This window comes from Cebus imitator, unplaced genomic scaffold, assembly GCF_001604975.1.
Source record: "Cebus imitator isolate Cc_AM_T3 unplaced genomic scaffold, Cebus_imitator-1.0 Scaffold78, whole genome shotgun sequence".
Classification (NCBI taxonomy): domain Eukaryota; kingdom Metazoa; phylum Chordata; class Mammalia; order Primates; family Cebidae; genus Cebus; species Cebus imitator.
Window position 1 is genome coordinate 6,045,180 of NW_016107393.1, and position 22,902 is coordinate 6,068,081.

Consider the following 22,902-nt stretch of genomic DNA (forward strand, 5'->3'; position numbering starts at 1 on the left):
GGGGGAAGAGGGAGGTGAGGACACTTAAAACCTTCTCTCTTACCAAATGAAAGGAGACAATATATTGTTAACTATAGTCACTATGCTGTACATTAGATCCCCAGAACATATTTATCTTACAACTTAAAGTTTGTTCTTTTTGACCACCATCTCTCCATTTCCCCCTCCACCCTATCCCCTGGCAACCACTGTTTTATTCTCTGCTTCCATGAGTTTTACTTTTTTAGAGTCTACAGATAAGTATGATTATACAATATTTGCCTTTCTGTATTTGGATTATTTCAGTTAGTATAGGTAATGTTTTTCACATTTATCTATGTTGTTACAAATAGCAGGATTTCCTTCTTTTTTATGGCTGAATAATAGTCCATGGTATATATATCACATTTTTTTATTTATCTATCAATGAATACTTAAGTTGTCTTCATATCTTGGCTAACGTGAATATTGCTGCAGTAAACATGGGCTCCACTTTTTTCTTCTGTTTATTTCTCCACATCTATGCTAACTCTACCCTAGTTCAAGCCATCCTCATCTCTCACCTGGGCTATTTCAGTAGTAACAGAGCCAGTTTTCCTCTCTCTTCCGTTGCTCTCCTCTAACATATTCTTCAAAATTTAGCTAAAACAATTATTAAAAAAAAATCATGCCCTTCCCCATCTTCAATAATTAAGACCAAAGCCATGAGAAGGGGCTGGAGCAGTGTCAGAGCCCAATCAATGAGAGGAGAGTATTCATATAAGGGGGAGAGAGTGAGTCACTGTGTATCGGAACCCTTTGAGAATGACACGTATGTCCTTGCCAGAAAACACCCTGGAATAGGTTGGAACCTGAGTGGAGTAAGCAGAGCATCTGCTCAGGTGAGCAGTGCAGTATAAGGTGTGGGAACCCAAGTGCGAAGAGGGGAGAAATTGCACAGGGGATATGGGGAGCATCAGCAATGGCAGATTGGTTACATATACATACTCATTCAGTGATAATGGGAATCAGTTTTCTTATTGTCAGAGAGAAGAGCTACATGTATAGAAAGTACAATAAATCTGTAGTACAATAAATCTGATACCTGTGATATTATACTGCAATTGAAAACATTGGTGTAAACTGACAGTTTTATACATACGTAAATGTAGAAGTGCATATGTGTATGTGTGTATATATACGTACACATATTCTCTATCTGTGTCCACTAAGAAGGCCTGGAAGCAACAGCAACCCCATGCTATGATGCATGCCTAGCACCTAGGTCTTGCTGTGTAAATACCATTCTTCAAAAGAACCAAGGCTTCTTAGAGAAATGGCTAGCATAATGGCTGAGCCAGGAAAAGTCCTGGATGAGCCTGGAACATCTTATTGTGCACTAAAACAAGCATACCCCAAGAATGATGGAATTGTCAAAAGGACACAAAAGCCAGCCTGAAAGAATTCTCATTGGTCGAATATAAAACTATTTAAACATCTAAATAAATGGTAATGGATTTTAACCCACTGAATAAATTAAGAATCCATGAATCCATAATAATATAAATAAATTGAAAGTTTGATGAGGAATAGAATATGTTCATAGAGTCTCAAAGTACTTCCCATAAAGCACTTATTAATTACAAAAGGAAAAATGTAACATTGCAGTAGAAAAGCCTCTCAGACATCTCTATAATGAAGCAATCTAAGTTAAAAGTACCAACAATGAGACAAATCATAATTCGGGGCCTGCAAGGGATAAAATATAGGGTCAGTTCTGCTAGATTCTTCCCAAATGCATAACCTAAATCTAATCATGAGGAAACATCAGACGAGTTGACACAGAAAGACATCTACAAAATAATTGACCTGTATCCTTCACAAGTGTCAAAATCTAAAAAGTCAAGGAAAAACTGAAGAACTGTTTCCAACTGAGGGAGCCTGAAAAAATATCAGGACACTAAATTTAAACAAGTAGCTGCTGGCTAGATCTTTGTACGGCAAAGACATTATTGGGACAATTGGCAAGACCTAAAAGGGATCTGAGGATTAGATGATAATAAGACATTAATGTTAATTTCTGGATTTTGATTATTGTGTTTTGATTATGTAGGAGAATGTCCTTGTTTTTAAAAAATATAAACCAGTTTTGGGAGATAATGAGACAAGAAGTTAACGACTTATTCTCAAGTGGCTGAGGAAACAAAATTTTTGTTCTATATATTTAATATTCTTATAACTGAAATTTTTTCCAATTTTTTAAAAGTAAAGTAATAATTAAATACATTACACTGTTTAAACTCTCCTATGGCTTCCCATTGCTCATAGAAAAAGGCCCAAATTCCTTAAAACAAACCAAACCTTGTCTCTGTCTACTTTTGCATTCCCATTTTGTTGACTCTCTCCTTTTGGCTTGCTACATTCTGGTGTTCTTTTTGTTCCTTTAACACCTATGCTCTTTTGAAGTACAATAAATATGCACTTGCTGTTTAATCTGCCTATGATATTCCCTAATATTTTGCCCATATATGTTAAATTTCTTCTTTTTTATTTTTATTTTTGGTAAGACCTTTGAAAAACCTTTGCCGCTAGAGTAAGTCACAACATCACAACTCTATGTATTCTTCCTTCATAATTACAGATTTGTTTGAATAATTGATGTGTCCTCCATTATCCTAGTTCTTGAGGGCAGAGCTATGTCCTTGTTCACCACAGTAACCCCATTGACCTAACCCAGAGAACGGTAAACTATTTTAATTAATAAATGAACTATGCAAGATTAATCAATCCATCTGTGCTTCTGACTCCATCCCTCTCATACCTGTGGCCTCTCTCTTTTTTGGCTTCTACTCAGCTTATAAACTTGCTCAAGTCTTTCCAAGCCTAAAGCATTTCCTCTTTTGAATCCACATCCTCTTCTAGTTACATGACAGTTTCCTTCCTTCTCTTTTCACCCAAACTTTGAACAGAGTATATATACTTGCTATTTCCACTTCCTCAGCTCAGCTCCTAGCCAATCTCTAGTCTACTACACTCTAACATCAAACCTTACCATCCACCAAAATTCTGATTACTAAGGTCCCTATAACCTCCTAGTTGCCAGACCTAATTAACAAGTTGTAGTCAGTATCTTATCTGACCCACTTTAACTTCCTTGATGTTAAGTTCTTTCTGTCCATCTCAGATCATCTCTTTTTGACATCCTGTATGGGCTCTTCTTCAGCCTATTTCTCAAATTAACATTTTTTCATTCAAAAAATATTTATATAGTACCTATCTTATAGTAAGAACACCTGGAGACATAACAGTAAATAAAGTGAACAAAAATCCACCTTCATGAAGCTTAAATTATTTTTTCGTGTGTGCTTTCATGCTTGAGGTTAGAATTTCTCAAGTTTTAATCCTTGGCCCACAGCTTATTCTGCACATTTTCTTTGGGTGATCTTAGATTGTTCTCCTATTTTTCCTCCAATCTAGATATTACCTATGAATTTTATACAGGATATATTCACTAAGACATAATCTAGGAACCTTGAACTAGATATGCCCAAATCAGAACCCTTTATCTTTTCCCTAAACAGATCTTCATTAAATGGGTAGTATTCAGCCATGTGAAATCAGAAGTTAACGTTAAATCGTTCCTTTATCTCCCATATCCAACCAATCACCATCTCTTACCTTTTTTTTTTTTTTCCCCTAAGACGGGGAATCTTGCTCTGTCGCCCAGGCTGGAGTACAGTGGTATTATCTTGGCTCACTGCAACCTCTGCCTCCCAGGTGCAAGGTATTCTCCTGCCTCAGCCTTCCCAGTAGCTGGGATTACAGGGGTGCGTCACCATGTCCGGCCAATTCTTGCATTTTTAGTAGAGATGGGTTTTCACCATGTTGGCCAGGCTGGTCTGGACCTCTTGACCTCAAGTGATCCATCTGCCTCAGCCTCCCAAAGTGCTGGGATTACAAGTGTGAGGCACCACGCCCGGCCCACCATCTCTTAAATCATTTCCTTATTTGTCTAACATTCTCCTGCTCTTTCTCCAATTTTGTATGCTTTTCATCTTCTCTCCAATAGCTGCCAGAATGATAAAAAATACAATCTCAGTCTTTTTTTTTAAAAGCGTCCTCATCACCTAAGAGATAGAAATCTATGTCTTCATCTTGGCATAAAAACCCGTCTGTAATCTGGTCCCTGCTTAATTTTCCAGTTTTGTTTGTTTTTCAATTTAACATTTTGCTCATTACAGTGTGTCGTAATGCTTAACATGACAGTCTCTAAAGCCAGGTTGCTTAGGTGTGAATCCCAGCTCTCAGATAGTTGCCTCAGTTTCTTCCAATGGGAAATGGGTATAATAGCCACTATCTTGTAAGATTATTTGGAGGATTCAATGAGTTACCACATGTGTGCTTAGACCAAGTACTGAGACATATTATCTACTATTACATCAGGCTGCTTCTAATATTTTTGCCTTTGTTCATTCTACTTCCTCTTCTTTCCTACCACTTAATTAGCCATAATCCTGTATAGTCTTCCAATTTTTTAGAAGCTGACACTTGATTTACTCCCCCGAAACTGTTACCAATCACAACTTATTTCATGTTAGGGCTGATGTTACACGCAGGTATCCTCTAGGCATGATGTTTTCTCTTTTAAATATAGAAAATGTAAATATAACCACTTCAATTGTTATATTGCTGTGGGTCAAAATGCAGTTTCTGTACCATAGCAGTAGGATGTAACAGTAAGAGAGGCGAACACGGATAACTTCCCAGTTTCTCGCTTGTATGACTCAGAAGCCAGGAAATACTGTGGAAGTCTCAAATGTTTGTTGATAAATACGCTCACACAAAATTGTAAATATTCTAATTTCCTTGAAGTTTCCCACTGCCTCTTCAGTCCGCTAGCCTGATATTGCAAACAGTGTCGCTTCAGGCAAGTTCTTTCTTCGCCAAACTTGGCCTCTTGGCCTCACCCAAACATCACCCAGACAAATCCTCCAAAGCTCCGTCTTCCTTTTGAAAGAGTCTCCGGGAACTCAACCCCAAAACCCGCCCTCCAGGTTTCCCCGTCACCCTAGCAACGGAAGCAGGAAGAGGCGGGCTTCGCCGGCCACAGTCCCCGCCCGCTGCAGGCGCCAGTCGCATTCCTGAGGGCGCGCGGGCTTCTTGGCTGCGGCAAGTCCCCAAGGTCCGGGTTGGTGCCGGAGCCGGAGCCGGATCCCGCGCACATGGCCACGTCAACCTAAACCTACACCGCCCTCTCTACCCTGCCGCCAAGGTCTCTGGCCCGCAACGGGTTTCCCAGGCAGCGTCCTCCACGCCTTTCCCACAATGCTCCGCGCCAGGCTCCGCCCCGGCTCGCTGTGGAGACCGGCGCGTGAGGAGCCGACCGGTGCCGGCCGCGCGCTGGTAGTCGCCGGTGTGGCTGGACCTTCCCCAAACCGTGCGCGGCGACCGGGCAGTCGGAGAGTGCGTGTGTTACTCTCCCGCACGCTGTGGTTGCGCTCGGCCAGGCGGGGACGGCCGCCAGGGTTTGAGGATGGCAGAGTAGCTACAGGAAGCGACCCCGCGCTGGCAAGGTGGGCTTGGGCCCGGGACCAGGGCTTTGCTGGACCCGGTGGTGGCCTGGGCCCTCTGTCAGGGAGGGGCGGAATGGCTGCGCGCCGAACCTCCCTTCCTCTGCGCTCCTAAGACCTGAGTATTGTATTCTCGCTCCCCGTCTTCCTCCTCCCTGTTTTCTACACCACACTTCTTCTGCCCGGCTGTTTCCTCTCTGTTACTTAGGCTCCCTTCTCTCTGAGTCCGGCCTGAGACTTCAGACACCAGCAACACTTGACAGCCCTGTTCGCCCTCTGCTCCATCTTTCCCCTCCCCTGTCCCACTCTGCAGTGATAGCAACGCGAAAGCTTTCGCCTTGCGTTTATCTGGCGCTTCCACCTGCCGCGTAGCACGGGCCACGGGCAGTTCGGCCACACCCACGCTGAGAACAACCCCTGAGCTAGGAACAGCTTACTCAGAGTGTGGATTGAGACTGTGTCCTCTCTTTTTCTGATGGTTTTCTTATTTGGATACTTGTTAATCTCTGCATCATTGTATTTTTCAAAGGCATATTTTTGTGGACTGAAAAGGACATATTAGAAATGACCTGAAGACCGTTCACAGGTAAGGAGAAAAATTTAAAAATAGACATTTAGAATTAAATGAAAAAAGGAGAAACTGAGGTGCAAGGAGAGTTAGATTTTTTAAAGCATTACGGATATTTGGAACTAAGATATAGCAGTTGAAATATGATGAAGTAGTGATTGTTTTTGCCCTGCAGAGAGCATGTCTAACCGATTCCCTTTTCTTTTTGTTTTTGCTTACACCAAACATCAACTTTGCAATAAAATTACACTGTTAACTTACAATTATTATTCTACTATTTTAGAAAATGGCCTCTACTTAAATTCAATATAAGCACCTCCTGAGAAAACTCCCGGAAAAAGACGGACTGCTGTGTATATTGTCTATTACAACAGTATACTTATCTGCCATTTTTGGTAGGGTTATATGAAAAGTAAAGAACCCTATGTTTCTTTCTCGTCCTTCCCAAACAAGTGAACCCTGTTGAAAATGAAAATTAGACAGCTTTAGGGGGTAGAGAAGTAGCTGAAAGGAAGAGGTATAAAAGGCAACACTAAAACTGGGTAGACAGAGGAAAGATATATAGCTTATTGCCAGCTTTATGTTCTGATGCTCCTCAGGTCTTTTCTCAATATATAAATTGCTGAGTGTGTGTGTTCTATCTAGCTACTACCACTCATGACCTTTATCTGCTGTCTTCAGTGATTTCACCAATCTAGCTACATGGATGTAAGAAACTGAAAAATAGAGCGTGGGGCATTCACACTGATTTGCCATTTAAAGGAAATTGTATTGCTGATGATGTTCTTTGATAAATTGTGCTGTTATTGTTTAGTTCAAAATGTATTTTAACTGCCTGCTTTCCTTTCTTAGATTAACATTTTTGGGAACAAATTTGTGATGCTTGATTCACCCTTGAAGTTATGTGGACAGAAGTTCTCAAATTTGCATATTACATCAACTGGAACCAGCAGTGAATCTTAATGTTCACTTAAATCAGAACTTGCATAAGAAAGAGAATGGGAGTCTGGTTAAATCAAGATGACTATATCAGAGACTTGAAAAGGATCATTCTCTGTTTTCTGATAGTGTATATGGCCCTTTTAGTGGGCACAGATCAGGATTTTTACAGTTTGCTTGGAGTATCCAAAACTGCAAGCAGTAGAGAAATAAGACAAGCTTTCAAGAAGTTGGCATTAAAGTTGCATCCTGATAAAAACCCGGTAGGTAAACATTTGTTTTCAAAATATTTGGTTGTATTTTTGATACATTTTGATATTTACTTAAATTGTTTTAAATGATCAAATGCTTAAGAATAATTATATGTCAAAACTATAATTCAACTTGTATGCTAGAAACAAAATCAGCAAAATGTTCTGGTTTACTTAGAATCCTGTGAAGGAATGTCAGTTCCAAAAATTCAGTTCCCTCTTAATTTGTAAATGAATTCCCAACAATTGTATTAAAGACGTTAACCCCCAAACAAACTATAATATCTGTGAAATAGTTGAAGTAGTTTTCTTAGTAAAATAGGTTAAGATCAAGTATTTTCGAACAGTAACAAAAAATATTTCTTTTAAAAATGGAAATAATAGCTAATAATAGCGTGTTTTAACTTTCACTATTTTCCCATGCACAAGTCCACAAACCAGAGTTAGAAAGTTTTGTAAATACTTGAGAGCAGCTGAATATAATTTCAGTCATAAATATTTGTATATCCAATAATGTAAAGCTTTCAAAACTAAATTCATTTTAATTTTTATGGTTTTTTAAATTTATTTGATTATTTCTTAATGAGATTTAGTGTTCATCATTAACAAAGAGAAATCATAGTATAATTTTTTCTAAGTAGAAGTTTTAAAATAGGATTATTTCAGTGCATAAAGCTGAGCAAGAGAAGCAATACTTCTTTAAAACATTTGTTTAGTGGACTATCTTCCTGAGATCTGCATTCTGTTTAAGATTTTCATTTGTTTAAAGTTTCCATATGAAGGATGGTAGATCTTCTACCACCCAAGTATTATTTAAATGAAAGCATCCTTCAGGAACACATTTTATGAAACACAGTAACAAGGAAGAAACATTTCCAATCCAATTTTGGATTGTTTTGTTTCATTTTGCTGAGAATGGGTCTCACTGTCTTGCCCAGACTGGAGTGCAGTGACACCACCTTGGATCTCTGCAACTTCCACCTCCCTAGCTCAAGGGATTCCCCTGCCTCCACCTGCTGAAGCTGAGATCACAGGCTGGGATCACAGGCATGCATCACTACTGCTCAGCTAATTTTTTTGTTTTTGGTAGAAACGGCTTCACCATGTTGGCCAGGCTGGTCTCAAACTCCTAACCTCAAATGATCCACCCTCCTCGGCTTCCCAAAGTGCTGGGATCAGTTTTGGGTTATTTTCTGATACCGGTTTTTATGTAAATATCTGATAGATTGGAGCACATTGTTTTTTCAATTAATAAGTTGATTGTGCCTCAAATAGAAAAATAACCTACAAATTTCTTGATTTATAACTGTTATAGTAGTGATAAGTATTTATGAAATTAAGGTTTCAACAGGCTTATGAGTTTCACTCAGCTGCATTTTTTAGGAAGAATAACTTACATCATCTGGTAACGTCTGTCAACCTTTTGAAGAGTCAATTATTTCATTGCTTTTCTTACTCTTTTTTTTTTTTTTTTTTTTTTTTTTTTTTTTTTTTTTTTTTTTTTTTTTTTTTTTTTTTTTATTTTACTTTCTTTGAAAATATTTCATTTCAACCCTTGTTAACTCATGTCATGTTATACTACCCCTCCTCATGTTGGTTTGTGGTCTCCCAGAAATTACTAGGTTAATTAAACCTACATATATGTTCTGAAGAAACTTAGATTGTGTGTCTGAAATAATTGTATTATATCCAATATTTTTTTAACAGAATAACCCCAATGCACATGGTGATTTTTTAAAAATAAATAGAGCATATGAAGTACTCAAAGATGAAGATCTACGGAAAAAGTATGACAAATATGGAGAAAAGGGACTTGAGGATAATCAAGGTGGCCAGTATGAAAGCTGGAACTATTATCGTTATGATTTTGGTAAGGTAATACGATATTACTTATGAAATGTTTTTTATCTGATTAAAAGAAAAGCAAATTTTGTTTCACCACTTAGCTTATATATGTAATATGTATCACTTTGACACTTTTTAATTTACCATGGGAGTGAAATTTAAAAGGCAAGTCAGTTGGTATACAGAGGTAATCTATACAGATATGAAGTTGTATTGGTCAAATCTTATTAAATACTTTTAAAATAAGGATTGCTGTTTAATAAAAAATATGAATTCATGAACTGTATAATAATGACATTTCATTTAACAACTGACTATGTGGGACGCTGGTCCCTTGAAATGATAATACCATATTTTTACTGTACCTTTTCTATGTTGAACTACAAAGATACATACCATTGTGTTATAATTGCCTGCAGTATTCAGCAGTAACATGCTGTAGAAGTTTGTACCATAGGTATGTAGTAGGCTATACTATCTAGGTTTGTGTAAGTACACTCTGATGTTTTTGCAATAACAAAATTCCCCTAAAAACACATTTCTCAGAACGTGTTGCCATCAGTAAGTGATGTATGACTATATATTTGCACTAGAAGTAGTTAAATATTTCTTTCAGTATTTTTTAGGTATTGAATAATATTAATTTCACTATATTTTAGAACATCATATTTTCCAAGAAAGGCTAAATTTTCCTTTAAGTTTAATAATGATCTCTTCAATAGAAATGCTTTCCTTCTCTTATGGAACCCTTATTGATGTTTTAAGGTGTGTTGGCCTTCCATTGACATTAAGGTCAATACCCTGAAACATTACCAATAAAGGTTTCATATGAGAAGGAAGGACCGAAAGGTGTTTTTTTTCTTAAACATAAAGGAAAAAATAAGGTGGAAGGAGGAAACAAGGTAAAGGAACCAAGGAAGATAGAGAGTAAACATGCAGGTATCACGACAGGAAGGTATGTTCAGAGACCCAGTATTTGTACTAGTCATTAATTATTAGCCTCAAATGCAGGCTGAGAACTGAATATGCTTCTGTATTAGAGTAAGTGAAATATTTTACATTCATATCTGAAGGATTTGCTTCTCAAGGCTCATTTTCTTTTCAAAATAGTATTTTCAAGTGTATTCCCTATACCTTAATAGTCTATATCAGCTGTTAGCAGATTGCATTTCATAGACCAAATCTGGCTTGCCATTTGCTTTTATAAATAAAGTTTTATTACAGTGCAGTTTCGTTCACTTGTTTACATAATATATATGACTTATTTCACACTTGGAGAGCAGAGTCAAGAAGTTGTGACAGAAATCATTTATCTCACAAAGCCTAATATATTTACTGATGGTCTCTACAGAAAAAGTTTGCTGACCCCTGGTCCCTGTGCATCATTAATATTATTTGAATATTTTATATAGTAATGAGAAATTTTCTCATTAATTTTAATTATTAGGGTAAAAAGTTATATTTACTAATTTTTTACTATAATTTTATACTATAATTTGTGTCTGCTTCTGCAAAATACTCTAAGCTTTTTAACAGTAGAAGATATTCTAAGGTGATACCATGTATTAAAAACCATATAATCTGAAAATTGAATGAGGTCTATGGTCTAGTTAACAGTGTACCACTCTCAATTTCCTGGTTTTTGATATTGTACGATAGCTACATAACATGTCACCATTAGAGCAAAGTGAGTGAAAGGTGCACAAAGAGTCTATATTTTTGCACCTTCCTGAATCCATAATTATTTTTAAATAAAAAGTTTTAAAAAAATAGAAATTTTTTATGGAGGTGAAACTATGTGAATATTAGGAACTCCCACAAACACACCTACAAGAGTCCATATCAGAATTCTAGAATCTTTAGATCACTCTAAAGATATTGATAGTCTTATTTACATTTTTTCACTTAAATTGTTGCATATTCTCCAAGTTAGAGATTTAATACAGTAGTTTGATTTTTTTGATGACTAAAATGAGTAATCTATTTTTATGTGGCAATTTATTTTCATGTTGAAGTTTTGATTTTTTTTAATTTTTATGTACTTTTAAAATTAGGTATTTATGATGATGATCCTGAAATCATAACACTGGAAAGAAGAGAATTTGGTAAGTTGTGGGCATAACATTTTATAAAACCAGTACAAGTCCAATCTCATCTAAAACTCCTGGGGTTATATATGTTTGAAATTTAGAAATCTTTTGGATTTTTGAACAGTAATATGCAACATACTATATATTAAATATTTCTGGTAGAATGTCAGGAAGTGTACTATAATAAAAATATTAATATTTCTGTAGCAAAATGTATAAGTATGTATACCAAATTAAAAAAAATTTTTAAATCAATTCAGATCAGGTTTTGATGCCAAGTGACCTTGCTACAAACTTAACAGCAAAACTTCTCAGAGCTTTTTTTATTTTAGAGTTTTAGATAAAAGTATAGTTATTTTTTAAGTAGATATAATTTGATCAGCAACTTGTGTGAAAATGGCCATAAAAATTCAGTTCTGCATTTTCCGTTGCATTTTAGAAAGTTGTATACCAGAATAGGTTCTTATAGTTTCATCCTTTGTACAGTAATAATAGGTTTATTTTTTTTCTACTTCAAAGCAATCAATTTTATTTTGCTCTATCACAATTATATTTAATTTAGAAAACTAAAATTAGGCCGGGTGCAGTGGCTCACACCTGTAATCCCAGCACTTTGGGAAGCAGAGGTGGGTGGATCGCCTGAGGTCAGGAGTTCGAGACCAGCCTGGCCAACTTGGTGAAACCCTGTCTCTACTAAAAATACAAAAATTAGCTGGGTGTGGTGGCACACACTTGTAAATCCAGCTATTCAGGAGGCTGAGGCAGGAGAATTGCTTGAACCTAGGAGGCGGAGGCAGCAGTGAGCCAAGATTACAGGATTGAGCCACCACACTCAGCCAAGGGTAACATTTTAATATTTTTTACAACATGCTGGTGAGCTCCAAATACAAGATAGCTGTTTAGTGTGTTACTTTGTTAAAAGCCTTGTACTTGAACATGTTCTAAGTGAATAGAGAATACATCATCCCTACATTCTACAAAGAAAGCCAAACAATTTGATTCATTTGGATTGTTGATAGATCCAATGCTCATGTCACAAACTGGTAGAATCATAACTCTGTTGTGTGAGTTATATGAACCTATATGCTATTCCTGTGTGGTTTTTATTGTCTCTCATTTCCTAACATATCAATAAGTGTTTTGTAGACCAATAGGTTAGAAGACATTGGAATTACAGGTAGAGGAGCTGAACAAAACTTGCAAGTTTACTAATCCATGAGTCTACCTAGAATGAGACTTCACTGGTAGTTATATTCTATATGAGTTCACACTTTTTCAGATGTGTCACTACGCAGAAAAGCTTAAAAACCACTAATAGTTCGTATCGAACCCCAAATGGCAGTTCAAGATAAATTGCAGCCACAAAACTTCAGAGTTAATTCATAAATAATTAGCCCTGCTTGATGACAGGAATGAGCAGCAGCATTGTGGTAGAGAAGGACCCTCTGGTGAAGCTTTCCCCGGCATTGCTCTGCTAAAGCTTTGGCGAAATAATCATGGAATAAGCAGTTTGTATCGTTCTCTGGCTCTCCAGAAAGCTGACAAGCAAATGCATTGAGCATTCCAGAAAACTGTTGGCAGGACCTTTGCTCTTTTGCTCTGACTGGACCACTTCCACCTGTTAGTAACCATTCCTTTGATTGTGCTTTGTTTTCAGGATTGTACTGGTAGCTAGTCATGTTTCATCTCTTGTTATAATTATTCAAAGAAATGTTTCAGGACCTTGATCCCACTTGTTTAAAATTTCTATGAAAAGCTCCACTCTTCAGCTGATTTGAGTGCAGTGGTCTTGACACCCATTGAGTGGATAGTTTGGTCAACTTTAATTTTTCAATGAGAGTTGGGTAAGCTGAACCAGTTGAAATGTTTGTGGTGTTGGCTGTTGCTTCCACTGTTAATCGTCAGTTATCTTCAATTAGGGCACAAATAAGATTAATTTTTTCCTCACAAATGAGCATGGATGACCTGCCACTGAAAGCTGCATCTTCAGCATTGTCTCATATGTTCTTAAAATGAGTTATCCATTTGTAAACTACTGATTTCTTTGGGGCATTGTCCCTATAAACGTTTCATAAAGTATCAGTGATTCACCATTCTTCTGCAGAAGCTTCATCATAAATTTGATGTTTATTCTTGCTTCAACTTTAGCAGAACTCGTGTTGTTCTGATAAAGAGATCTTTTGAAACTGCCTTATCCTTCCTAGTGCCTCAAACTAAATCCTGTTAAAACATATTATAGCAAGTTAGTATGAATTTAGTTTGGTGCAAAAACAATTTTAAAATGCATGTTTTCCATGAACTTTTTGAAGTCCCTTTGTATTTGCCACCATTCCATCTGATCTCAATACTCTTCATATTACTGGGCTAAGACAAGATGATCTGAAGGTTTTAGTTGGAGAAACAGAAAGAAGATGGCAAGCATGGATAATAGTATCAATTCATACTTATATAAATATCACATTAGCTTCTTGGTTATGTGTCTCTTTCTATTACCAGTTGTTTCTATTGGTTTGAGTTACTTAGTCTTGTTTTTTATAAAAATAGTTATAGAGTTATTTCAAAGTTATTTATGTTCTCTTCTTTTAGTGAGGAGTTATGTTTTTTTTTCCTGGCTAGAGCCACTAACAATCTCAAATGAGCTTTTTTATCCAAACAGAGATTGAAATGTTTCAAAAGCCGAGTTTTAGATCTTGACAGGACTAGTCACTTTACAATTCATCCTTCCTTAGATGTGCCCTGAACTTCGTTTTTGTCCCTCTAGCTTTATGAATCTATTGAAAACTCTGCTTAATTTCTTGCTTGTCAACCATCTTTGTAAAAGTGGCAAGCATTGGCTCTCCGATTTCCACCTCCTCCCATCCTTGCTCCCCTAATGTTTCACTGCATTGTGAACTGTCTGATGCTTTCAACAGAAGTCTTTTATACTTTGTCCAGTTTTCCAGTTGTTTGTAATGGAGAGTTCGTCCAAATTACATAGTTCACTTTTACCAGGACTATAGCTCCAAAATGTTCAACTATAGTACAGACAAGAAAATGTGATTAATAAATTCCACTTCCAAAGTTTTAAAATGTTCTTTTCTTCCCGTTAAATATGGTGCATCTTTTCCCTTTATGTCACATTATGGTAGTAGATCAATCATTATAAAAAGTTCTAGATATTATTTGCAAATCTTAGAACATGTCACATGTGTAATAGTCATTCTGAATACATCTACATAATGCAGGCATCCTTTTGAAGACAGCTTGAGAAAGAGGAACTCAAAATATGTCTACTTTTTCTTACATTTTGCTTTGCTGAAAAAAGCTATTAACTGTAGTTGTATGTATATTAATAGACAGGAGCTGTAGTTGTATAGTTTAGAAGTGGAAAATTGCATTTTGAAATGCAGTTATTTTATTCTGGGTCACTGTTACACATAACATCCCATTGAGCTGTGATGATACAGTATTAAAACTTTACTTATTACTCAGCAATAAGCAGGAAATTGGCAAATATAAGAAGTGCTCTATGGAGACAAAGTGCATGTGTACCTCATTTTATTACACTTTGCTTTATTGCACTTCACAAATGCTGCCTTTTGTTCTTTTTGACTAACAAAGTTTATTATTTATAGTTGATACCTAAGTATACTTACATAAAGATTTATCTTTTTTATTGCTTAACATGTGTAATTTTTTATTTTACTTTATCTTTTTAAAATACTAATTATAATAATACAATTATAATTATTAATTATAAAAGACAATTATAACAATACAATTATAATTATTATAAAAGACAATTATAATTATAATACTTCTAAGTTCTGGGGTACACGTGCAGAACATGCAGGTTTGTTACATAGGTATACATGCGCCATGGTGGTTTGCTGCATCCATTCACCCTGTCATCTATATTAGGTATTTCTCGTAATGCTATCTCTCCCCTAGCTCCCCACTCCCCTAGCTCCCCACCCCCCGACAGGCCCCAGTATATGATATTCTCCTCCCTGTGTTCATGTGGTCTCATCGTTCAACACCCACTTATAAGTGAGAACATATGGTGTTTGGTTTTCTGATCTTGTGTCAGTTTGCTGAAAATGATGTTTTCCAGCTTCATCCATGTCCCTGCAAAGGACATGAACTCATCCTTTTTTATGGCTGCATAGTATTCTGTGGTGTATATGGGCCACATTTTCTTTATCCTTCTATCATTGATGGGCATTTGGGTTGGTTCCAAGTCTTTGCTATTGTAAACAGTGCCTCTGTGAACATACGTGTGATGTGTCTTTTTAGTAGAATGATTTATATTCCTTTGGGTATATAACCAGCAATGGGATTGATGGGTCAAATTGCATTTCTATTTCTAGATCCTTGAGGAATCGCCACACTGTCTTCCACAATGGTTGAACTAATTTACACTCCCACCAACAGTGTAAAGGTGTTCCTATTTCTCTACTTCCTCTCCAGCATTTGTTGTGTCTAGATTTTTTAATGATCACCATTCTAACTGGCGTGAGATGGTATTATCTCAATGTGGTTTTGATGTGCATTTCTCTAATGACTGTGATGATGAGCATTTTTTCATGTTTGATGGTTGCATAAATGTCTTCTTTTGAAAAGTGTCTGTTTATCTCCTTTACCCACTTTTAGATGGGGTTGTTTTCTTCTTGTAAATTTGTTTTAGTTTTTTATAGTTTCTGGATATTAGCCCTTTGTCAGATGGGTAGCTTGCAAAAATGTTTTCCCATTCTGTTGGTTGCTGGTTCACTCTAATGATAGTTTCTTTTGCTGTGCAGAAGCTCTTTAGATTAATTATATCCCACTTGTCAATTTTGGCTTTTGTTGCCATTGGTTTTGGTGTTTTAGTCATGAAGTCCTTGCCCATGCCTGTGTCCTGAATGGTATTGCCTAGGTATTCTTGTAGGGTTTTTATGGTGTTAGGTCTTATGTTTACATCTTTAATCGGTCAGGAGTTAATTTTTGTACAAGGTGTAAGGAAGGGATTCGGTTTCAGCTTTCTGCATATGGCTAGCCAGTTTTCCCAACACCATTTCTTAAATAGGAAATCCTTTCCCTATTGCTTGTTTTTATCAGGTTTGTCAAAGATCAGATGGTTGTAGATGTGTGGCATTATTTCTGAGGCCTCTGTTCTGTTCCATTGGTCTATATCTCTGTTTTGGTATGAGTACCATGCTGTTTTGATTACTGCAGCCTTGTAGTATAGTTTGAAGTCAGGTAGTGTGATGCCTCCAGCTTTGTGTTTTTAGTTTAGGATTGTCTTGGCTATGCCAGCTCTTTTCTGGTTCCATGTGGAATTTAAGGTGTTTTTTTCCAGTTCTGTGAAGAAAGTCAAGGGTAGCTTCATAGGGATGGCATTGAATCTATAAATTACTTCGGGCAGTATGGCCATTTTCCTGATACTGATTCTTCCTAACCATGAGCATGGAATGTTTTTCCATTTGTTTGTGTCCTCTCTTATTTCTTTGGATAGTGGTTTGGAGTTCTCCTTGTAGAGGTCCTTCACATCCCTTGTTAGTTGTATTCCTACATATTTTATTCTCTTTGTAGCAATTGTGAATCGGAGTTCACTCATGATTTGACTCTCTGTCTATTATTGGTGTATTATTGGTGTATAGGAAAGCTTGTGATTTTTACACATTGATTTTGAATCCTGAGCTTTTGCTGAAGTTGCTTATCAGCTTAAGTTTTTGGGCTGAGCCTATGGGGTCTTCTAAATATACAATCATGTCATCTGCAAATAGAGACAATTTGACTTCCTCTTTTCCTAATTGAATACCCTTTCTTTTTCTTGCCTGATCGCCTTGACCAAATCTTCAAATACTGTGTTGAATAGGGATGGTGAGGAAGGGCATCCTTGTCTTGTGCCAGTTTTCAAAGGGAATGCTTCCAGTTTTTGCTCATTCAATATTATATTAACTGTGGGTTTGTCATAAACAGCTCTTATTATTTTAGATACTTTCCATCAATATGTAGTTTATTAAATTTTTAGCATAAAGGGCTGTTGAATTTTGTTGAAGGCCTTCTCTGCGTCTGTTGAGATAATCATAGATGTTTTTGTCTTTGGTTCTATTTATGTAATGGATTACGTTTATAGATACACATATGTTGAACCAGCCTTGCATCCCAGGGATGAAACTGACTTGATTGTGATGGATACACTTTTTGATGTGCTGTTGGATTTGGTTTGCCAGTATTTTATTGAGGATTTTCACATCAATGTTCATCATGGATATTGGCCTGAAGCTTTCTTTTTTAGTCGTGTCTCTACCAGGTTTTGGTATTGGGATGATGATGTTCTCATAAAACGAGTTAGGGAGGATTCCCTCTTTTTGTATTGTTTGGAATAGTTTCAGAAGGAATGGTACCAGCTCTTCTTTGTACATCTGGTAGAATTTGGCTGTGAACCCATCTGGTCCTAGACTTTTTTTTTTTTGGTTGGTAGGGTATTAATTGCTCCCTCAATTTCAGACCTTGTCATTGGTCTATTCAGGGATTCAGCTTCTTCCTCGTTTAGTCTTGGGAGGATGTAAGTGTCCAGGAATTTATCCATTTCTTCTCTATTTACTGGTTATTTGCATAGAGGTGTTTGTAGTATTCTCTAATGATAGTTTGTATTTCTGTGGGATAGGTAGGGATGTCCCCTTTATCTTTTTTTATTGCATCTATTTGATTCTTCTCTCTTTTCTACTTTATTAGTCTGGCTAGTGATCTATTTTGTTGATCTTTTCAAAAGACCAGCTCCTGGACTCATTCTTTTTTTTTCCGGAAGGTTTTTTTGTGTCTCTGTCTCCTTCAGTTCTGCTCTGATCTTAATTATTTCTTGTCTTCTGCTAGCTTTTGAATTTGTTTGATCATGATCCTCTAGTTCTTTTAATCTTGACATTAGAATGTCAGTTTTAGATCTTTCCTCGCTTCTCATGTGGGCGTTTAGTGCTATAAATTTCCCTCTAGACACTGCTTTAAATATGTCCCAGAGATTTTGGTAAATTGTGTCTTTGTTCACATTGGTTTCGAAGAACATCTTTATTTCTGCCTTCATTTCATTATTTATCCAGTAGTCATTCAGGAGCAGGTTGTTCAGTTTCCATGTAGTTGTTCAGTTTCAGTGAGTTTCTTAATCCTGAGTTCTAATTTGATTGCACTGTGTTCTGAGAGACTGTTATGATTTCCGTTCTTTTGTATTTGCTGAGAAGCGTTTTACTTCCAGTTTTGTGGTCAGTGTTAGAATAAGTGTGATGTGATGCTGAGAAGAATGTATATTCTATGGTTTTAGGGTTGAGAATTCTGTAGATGTCTATTAAGTCCACTTGGTCCAGATCTGAGTTCAAGTCCTGGATATCCTTATTAATTTTCTGTTTCACTGATCTGTTTAATATTGACAGTGGAGTTTTAAAGTCTCCCACTGTTATTGTGTGGGCTTCTAAGTCTCTTTGTAGGTCATTAAGAACTTGCTTTATGTATCTAGGTGCTCCTGTATTGGGTGCATATATATTTAGCATAATTAGCTCTTCTTGTTGCATTGATCCTTTTACCATTATGTAATGTCCTTCTTTATCTCTTTTGATCTTTGTTGCTTTAAAGTCTGTTTTATCAGAGATTAGGATTGCAATCCCTGCTTTTGTTTTGCTCTCTATTTGCTTGGTAAATCTTCCTCCATCCTTTTATTTTGAGCTGATGTGTATCTTTGCTCATGAGATGGGTCTCCTGAATATAGCACACCAAATGGGTCTTGACTCTTTATCCAATTTGCCCATCTGTGTCTTTTGATTGGAGCATTGAGCCCATTTGCATTTAAGGTTAATGTTGTTATGTGTGAATTTGATCCTGCCATTTTGATGCTAGCTGGTTGTTTTGCCTGTTAGTTGATGTAGTTTTTTCCTAGTATCGATGGTCTTTACAATTTGGTATGTTTTTGCAGTGGTGGGTACTGGTTGTTCCTTTCCATGTTTAGTGCTTCCTTCAGGAGCTCTTATAAGGCAGGCCTGGTGGTGAGAAAATCTCTCAGCAGTTGCTTGTCCATAGAGGATTTTATTTCTCCTTTGATTTTGAAGCTTAGTTTGACTGGATATGAAATGCTGGGTTGAAAGTTCTTTTCTTTAAAGGCGTTGAATATTGGCCTCCACTCTCTTTTGGTTTGTGGGGTTTCTGCAGAGATATCCACTGTGAGTCTGATAGGCTTCCCTTTGTGGACAACCCAACCTTTCTCTCTGGCTGCCTTTAGCATTTTTTCTATCATTTCAACTCTGGTGAATCTGACGATTATGTGTCTTGGGGTTGCTCTTCTTGAGGAATATCTTTGTGGTGTTCTCTGTGTTTCCTATATTTGAGTGTTGGCCTCTCTTGCTAGGTTGGGGAAGTTCTCCTGCATAATATCCTGAAGAGTATTTTCCAACTTGGTTTCATTCTCCCCATTACTTTCAGGTACACCAATCAAACATAGATTAGGTCTTTTCACATAATCCCATATTTCTTGAAGGATTTGTTCATTTCTTTTCATTCTTTTTTCTCTAATCTTGCCTTCTTGCTTCATTTCATTGAGTTGATCTTCAATCTCTGATATCCTTTCTTCTGCTTGATCGATTTGGCTGTTGAAACTTGTATATACTTCATGAAGTTCTCATGCTGTGGTTTTCAGCTCCATCAAGTCATTTATGTTCTCTACGCTGGTTATTGTAGTTAGCATTTCGTTTAACCTTTTTTCAAGGTTCTTAGCTTCCTTGCATTGGGTTAGAACATGCTGCTTTAGCTCAGAGAAGTTTGTTATTACTCACCTTCTGAAGCCTGCTTCTCTCAATTCATCACACTCATTCTCCATCCAGTTTTGTTCCCTTGCTGGTGAGGAATTGTGATGCCTTGGAGGAGAAGAGACATTCTAGTTTTTGGAGAATTCAGCCTTTTTTACATTGGTTTCTTTCCATCATCATGGATTTATCTACCTTTGGTCTTTGAAGTTGGTGACCTTTGGATTGGGTCTCTTGAGTGGACGTCCTTTCTGTTGGTGTTAAAACTATTTCTTTCTGTTTGTTAGTTTTCATTCTAACAGTCAGGCCCCTCTGCTGCAGGTCTGCTGGAGTTTTGCTGGTGCTTCACTCCACACCCTGCTTGCCTGGGAATCACTAGTGGGGGCTCAGAACGGCAAAGATTGTTGTCTGTTCCTTCCTCTGGTAGCTTCATCCCGGAGGTGTACTTGCCAGATGCCAGCCAGAGCTCTCCTGTATGAGGTGTCTATCAGCCCCTGCTGGGAGGTGTCTCCCTGTGAGGATACATGGGGGTTAGGGAGCCACTTGAGGAAGCAGTCTGTCCCTTATCTGAGCTCAAGCACTGTGCTAGGAGATCCATTGCTTTCTTCAGAGCTGCCTGGCAGAGACACTGAAGTCTGCTGAAGCTGAACCCACAACTGCCCCTTTTCCCAGGTGCTCTGTCCCAGAAAGGTAAGGGCTTTCTTTATAATTCCCTGATGGGCTACTGCCTTTTTTCAGAGATGCCCTGCCCAGCAAGAAGGGAGACTGGTGACAGTCTGCCTGCAGAGGCCTTGCTGAGCTGCCATCCGCTCTGCCCAGTTGCTCTGTAAACTTCCCAGGACTTGTTACACAGTAAGGTTAAAACCGCCTACCCAAGTCTCAGCAATTGGGGATGCCCCTCCCCTTACTGAGCTTGAATGTCCCAGGTTGAGCTCAGACTACTGTGCTGGCTGCAAGAATTTCAAACCAGTGGATCTTAGCTTGCTGGTCTTCATGGGGGTGGGACCCGCTGAGCCAGATCACTTGGCTCCCTGGCTTCAGCCCCCTTTTTCAGGGGAGTGAACGGTTATGTCTCACTGGTGTTCCACGTGCCACTGGGATATGAGAAGAAAAACCTGCTACAGCTAAAACAGCCTCCCAGTTTTGTGCTGGAAACCCAAGGTGCTGGTGTTGTAGGCATCGGAGGGAATCTCCTGGTCTGTGGGTTATGAAGACCATGGGAAGAGCTCAGTATCTGAGCCAGAGTGTCAGGGAAAGTCCCTAATGGCTTCCCTTGGCTAGGAGAGGGAGTTCTCTGGTCCCTTGCACCTCCCAGGTGAGGCAACGCCCCACCCTGCTTCAGCTTGTCCTCCTTGGGTTGCACCCACTGTCTAGCCATTCCCAGTGAGATGAACTTGGTATCTCAGTTGGAAATGTGGAGATCTCCCCTATTCTACATTGCTCTCACTGGAAACTGTGCACCGGAGCTGTTCCTGTTTGGCCATCTTGGCAGAAATCCCCTTTTCTTTATAAATTGAAGGTTTTTAGCAAACCTGCGTTAAGCAAGTTTATCAGCTCAACATGTTTTCAATAGCATGTTTTCACTTTATGTCTCTGTGTCACATTTTGGTATCTAAACTTTTTCATTATTATTCTGTCTGTAATCATGATCTGCACTCAGTGATCTTTGTTACTATTATAATTGTTTTGGAGTACCACCGACTGTGCCCATAGGATGGCAGGCTTAATTTTTGTGTGTATTCTGACTGCTCCTTCTTCCTTCTCCTTCTCTCCCTCTTTTTGGGCTTCCCTACTCCCTGACATACAACATTACTGAAATTAAGCCAATTATTAACTACATTGGCTCTAAGTATTCAAGTGGAAGTGATGCATATCTCTCATTTTAAATCAAAAGCTAGAAGTGATTAAGCTTAGTGAGGGAGGCATATCAAAAGCCAGGATAGGCTTAAAAGGTAGGCCTCTTTTTCTAGTTAAATTGTAAATGCAAAGGAAAAGTTCTTCATAGAAAGTAAACATGCTACTCCAGTGAACACACTAATGATAACACAAAACAGCTATATTGCTAACATGGAGAATGTCTTAGTGGTCTGGGTAGATCAAATCATCCACAACATCCCCTTAAGCGAAAGCCTAACCAGAGAAAGGCCCTGATTCTTTTCAATTTTATGAAGGCTGAGAGAGATGGGAAAGCTGCAGAAAAAAATTTTGAAGCTAAAAGAGATTGGTTCACGAGGCTTAAGAAAAACAGTCGTTTCCTTAACATCAAAGTGCAAGATGAAGCAGCAAGTGCTGACATAGAAGCTGCAGCAAGTTTTCCAGAAGATCTAGCTAAGATCACTGATGAAAGTGGCTACACTAAACAACAAATTCTTCATGTAAATGAAACAGCCTTCTATTGAAAGAAGATGCTAGCTAGGACTTTCATAGCTAGAGAGAAGTCAATGCCAAGCTTCAATGGATGGGCTGACTCTTGTTAGGGGCCAGTGAAGCTGGTGACCTTAGGTTGAACCAGTGTTCATTTTAGAAAAAGTCTTAGGGCACTTAAGAATTAGGCTAAATATGCTCTCTATAAATGTAACAACAAAGCCTGGATGACAGCACGTTATTTTATGAGTATTTTAAGCTTTCTGTTGAGACCTGCTCTTCAGGGAAAAAGATTCCTTTGAAAATATTAGTGCTCATTGACAATGAGCCTCATTACCCAAGAGCTCTGATAGAGATGTGCAAGGAGAATAATGTTTTTTTCATGCCTGCTAACACAAATCTATTCTGCGGCCCATAAATCAAGGAGTAATTTAGACCTTCAAGTCATATTATCTAAGAAATATATTTCAGGCCGGGTGCGGTGGCTCAAGCCTGTAATCCCAGCACTTTGGGAGGCCGAGGCGGGTGGATCACGAGGTCAAGAGATCGAGACCATCGTGGTCAACACGGTGA

General features: G+C 37.8%; 1 protein-coding gene across 1 annotated transcript in view; it reads left to right on the forward strand.

Annotated features, from left to right (window-relative positions):
- Nucleotides 1-5,037: 5,037 nt before the first annotated feature.
- DNAJC10 (DnaJ heat shock protein family (Hsp40) member C10) overlaps nucleotides 5,038-22,902 on the forward strand; it is a 56,602-nt gene continuing 38,737 nt past the window's right edge. The window contains exons 1-5 of the mRNA XM_017532771.2: nucleotides 5,038-5,531; nucleotides 6,058-6,114; nucleotides 6,949-7,298; nucleotides 8,994-9,156; nucleotides 11,186-11,236. Of these exons, the coding sequence (XP_017388260.1) occupies nucleotides 7,095-7,298; nucleotides 8,994-9,156; nucleotides 11,186-11,236 (418 nt within the window). The 5' untranslated portion in view covers nucleotides 5,038-5,531; nucleotides 6,058-6,114; nucleotides 6,949-7,094. The remainder of the gene's footprint in view (nucleotides 5,532-6,057; nucleotides 6,115-6,948; nucleotides 7,299-8,993; nucleotides 9,157-11,185; nucleotides 11,237-22,902) is intronic.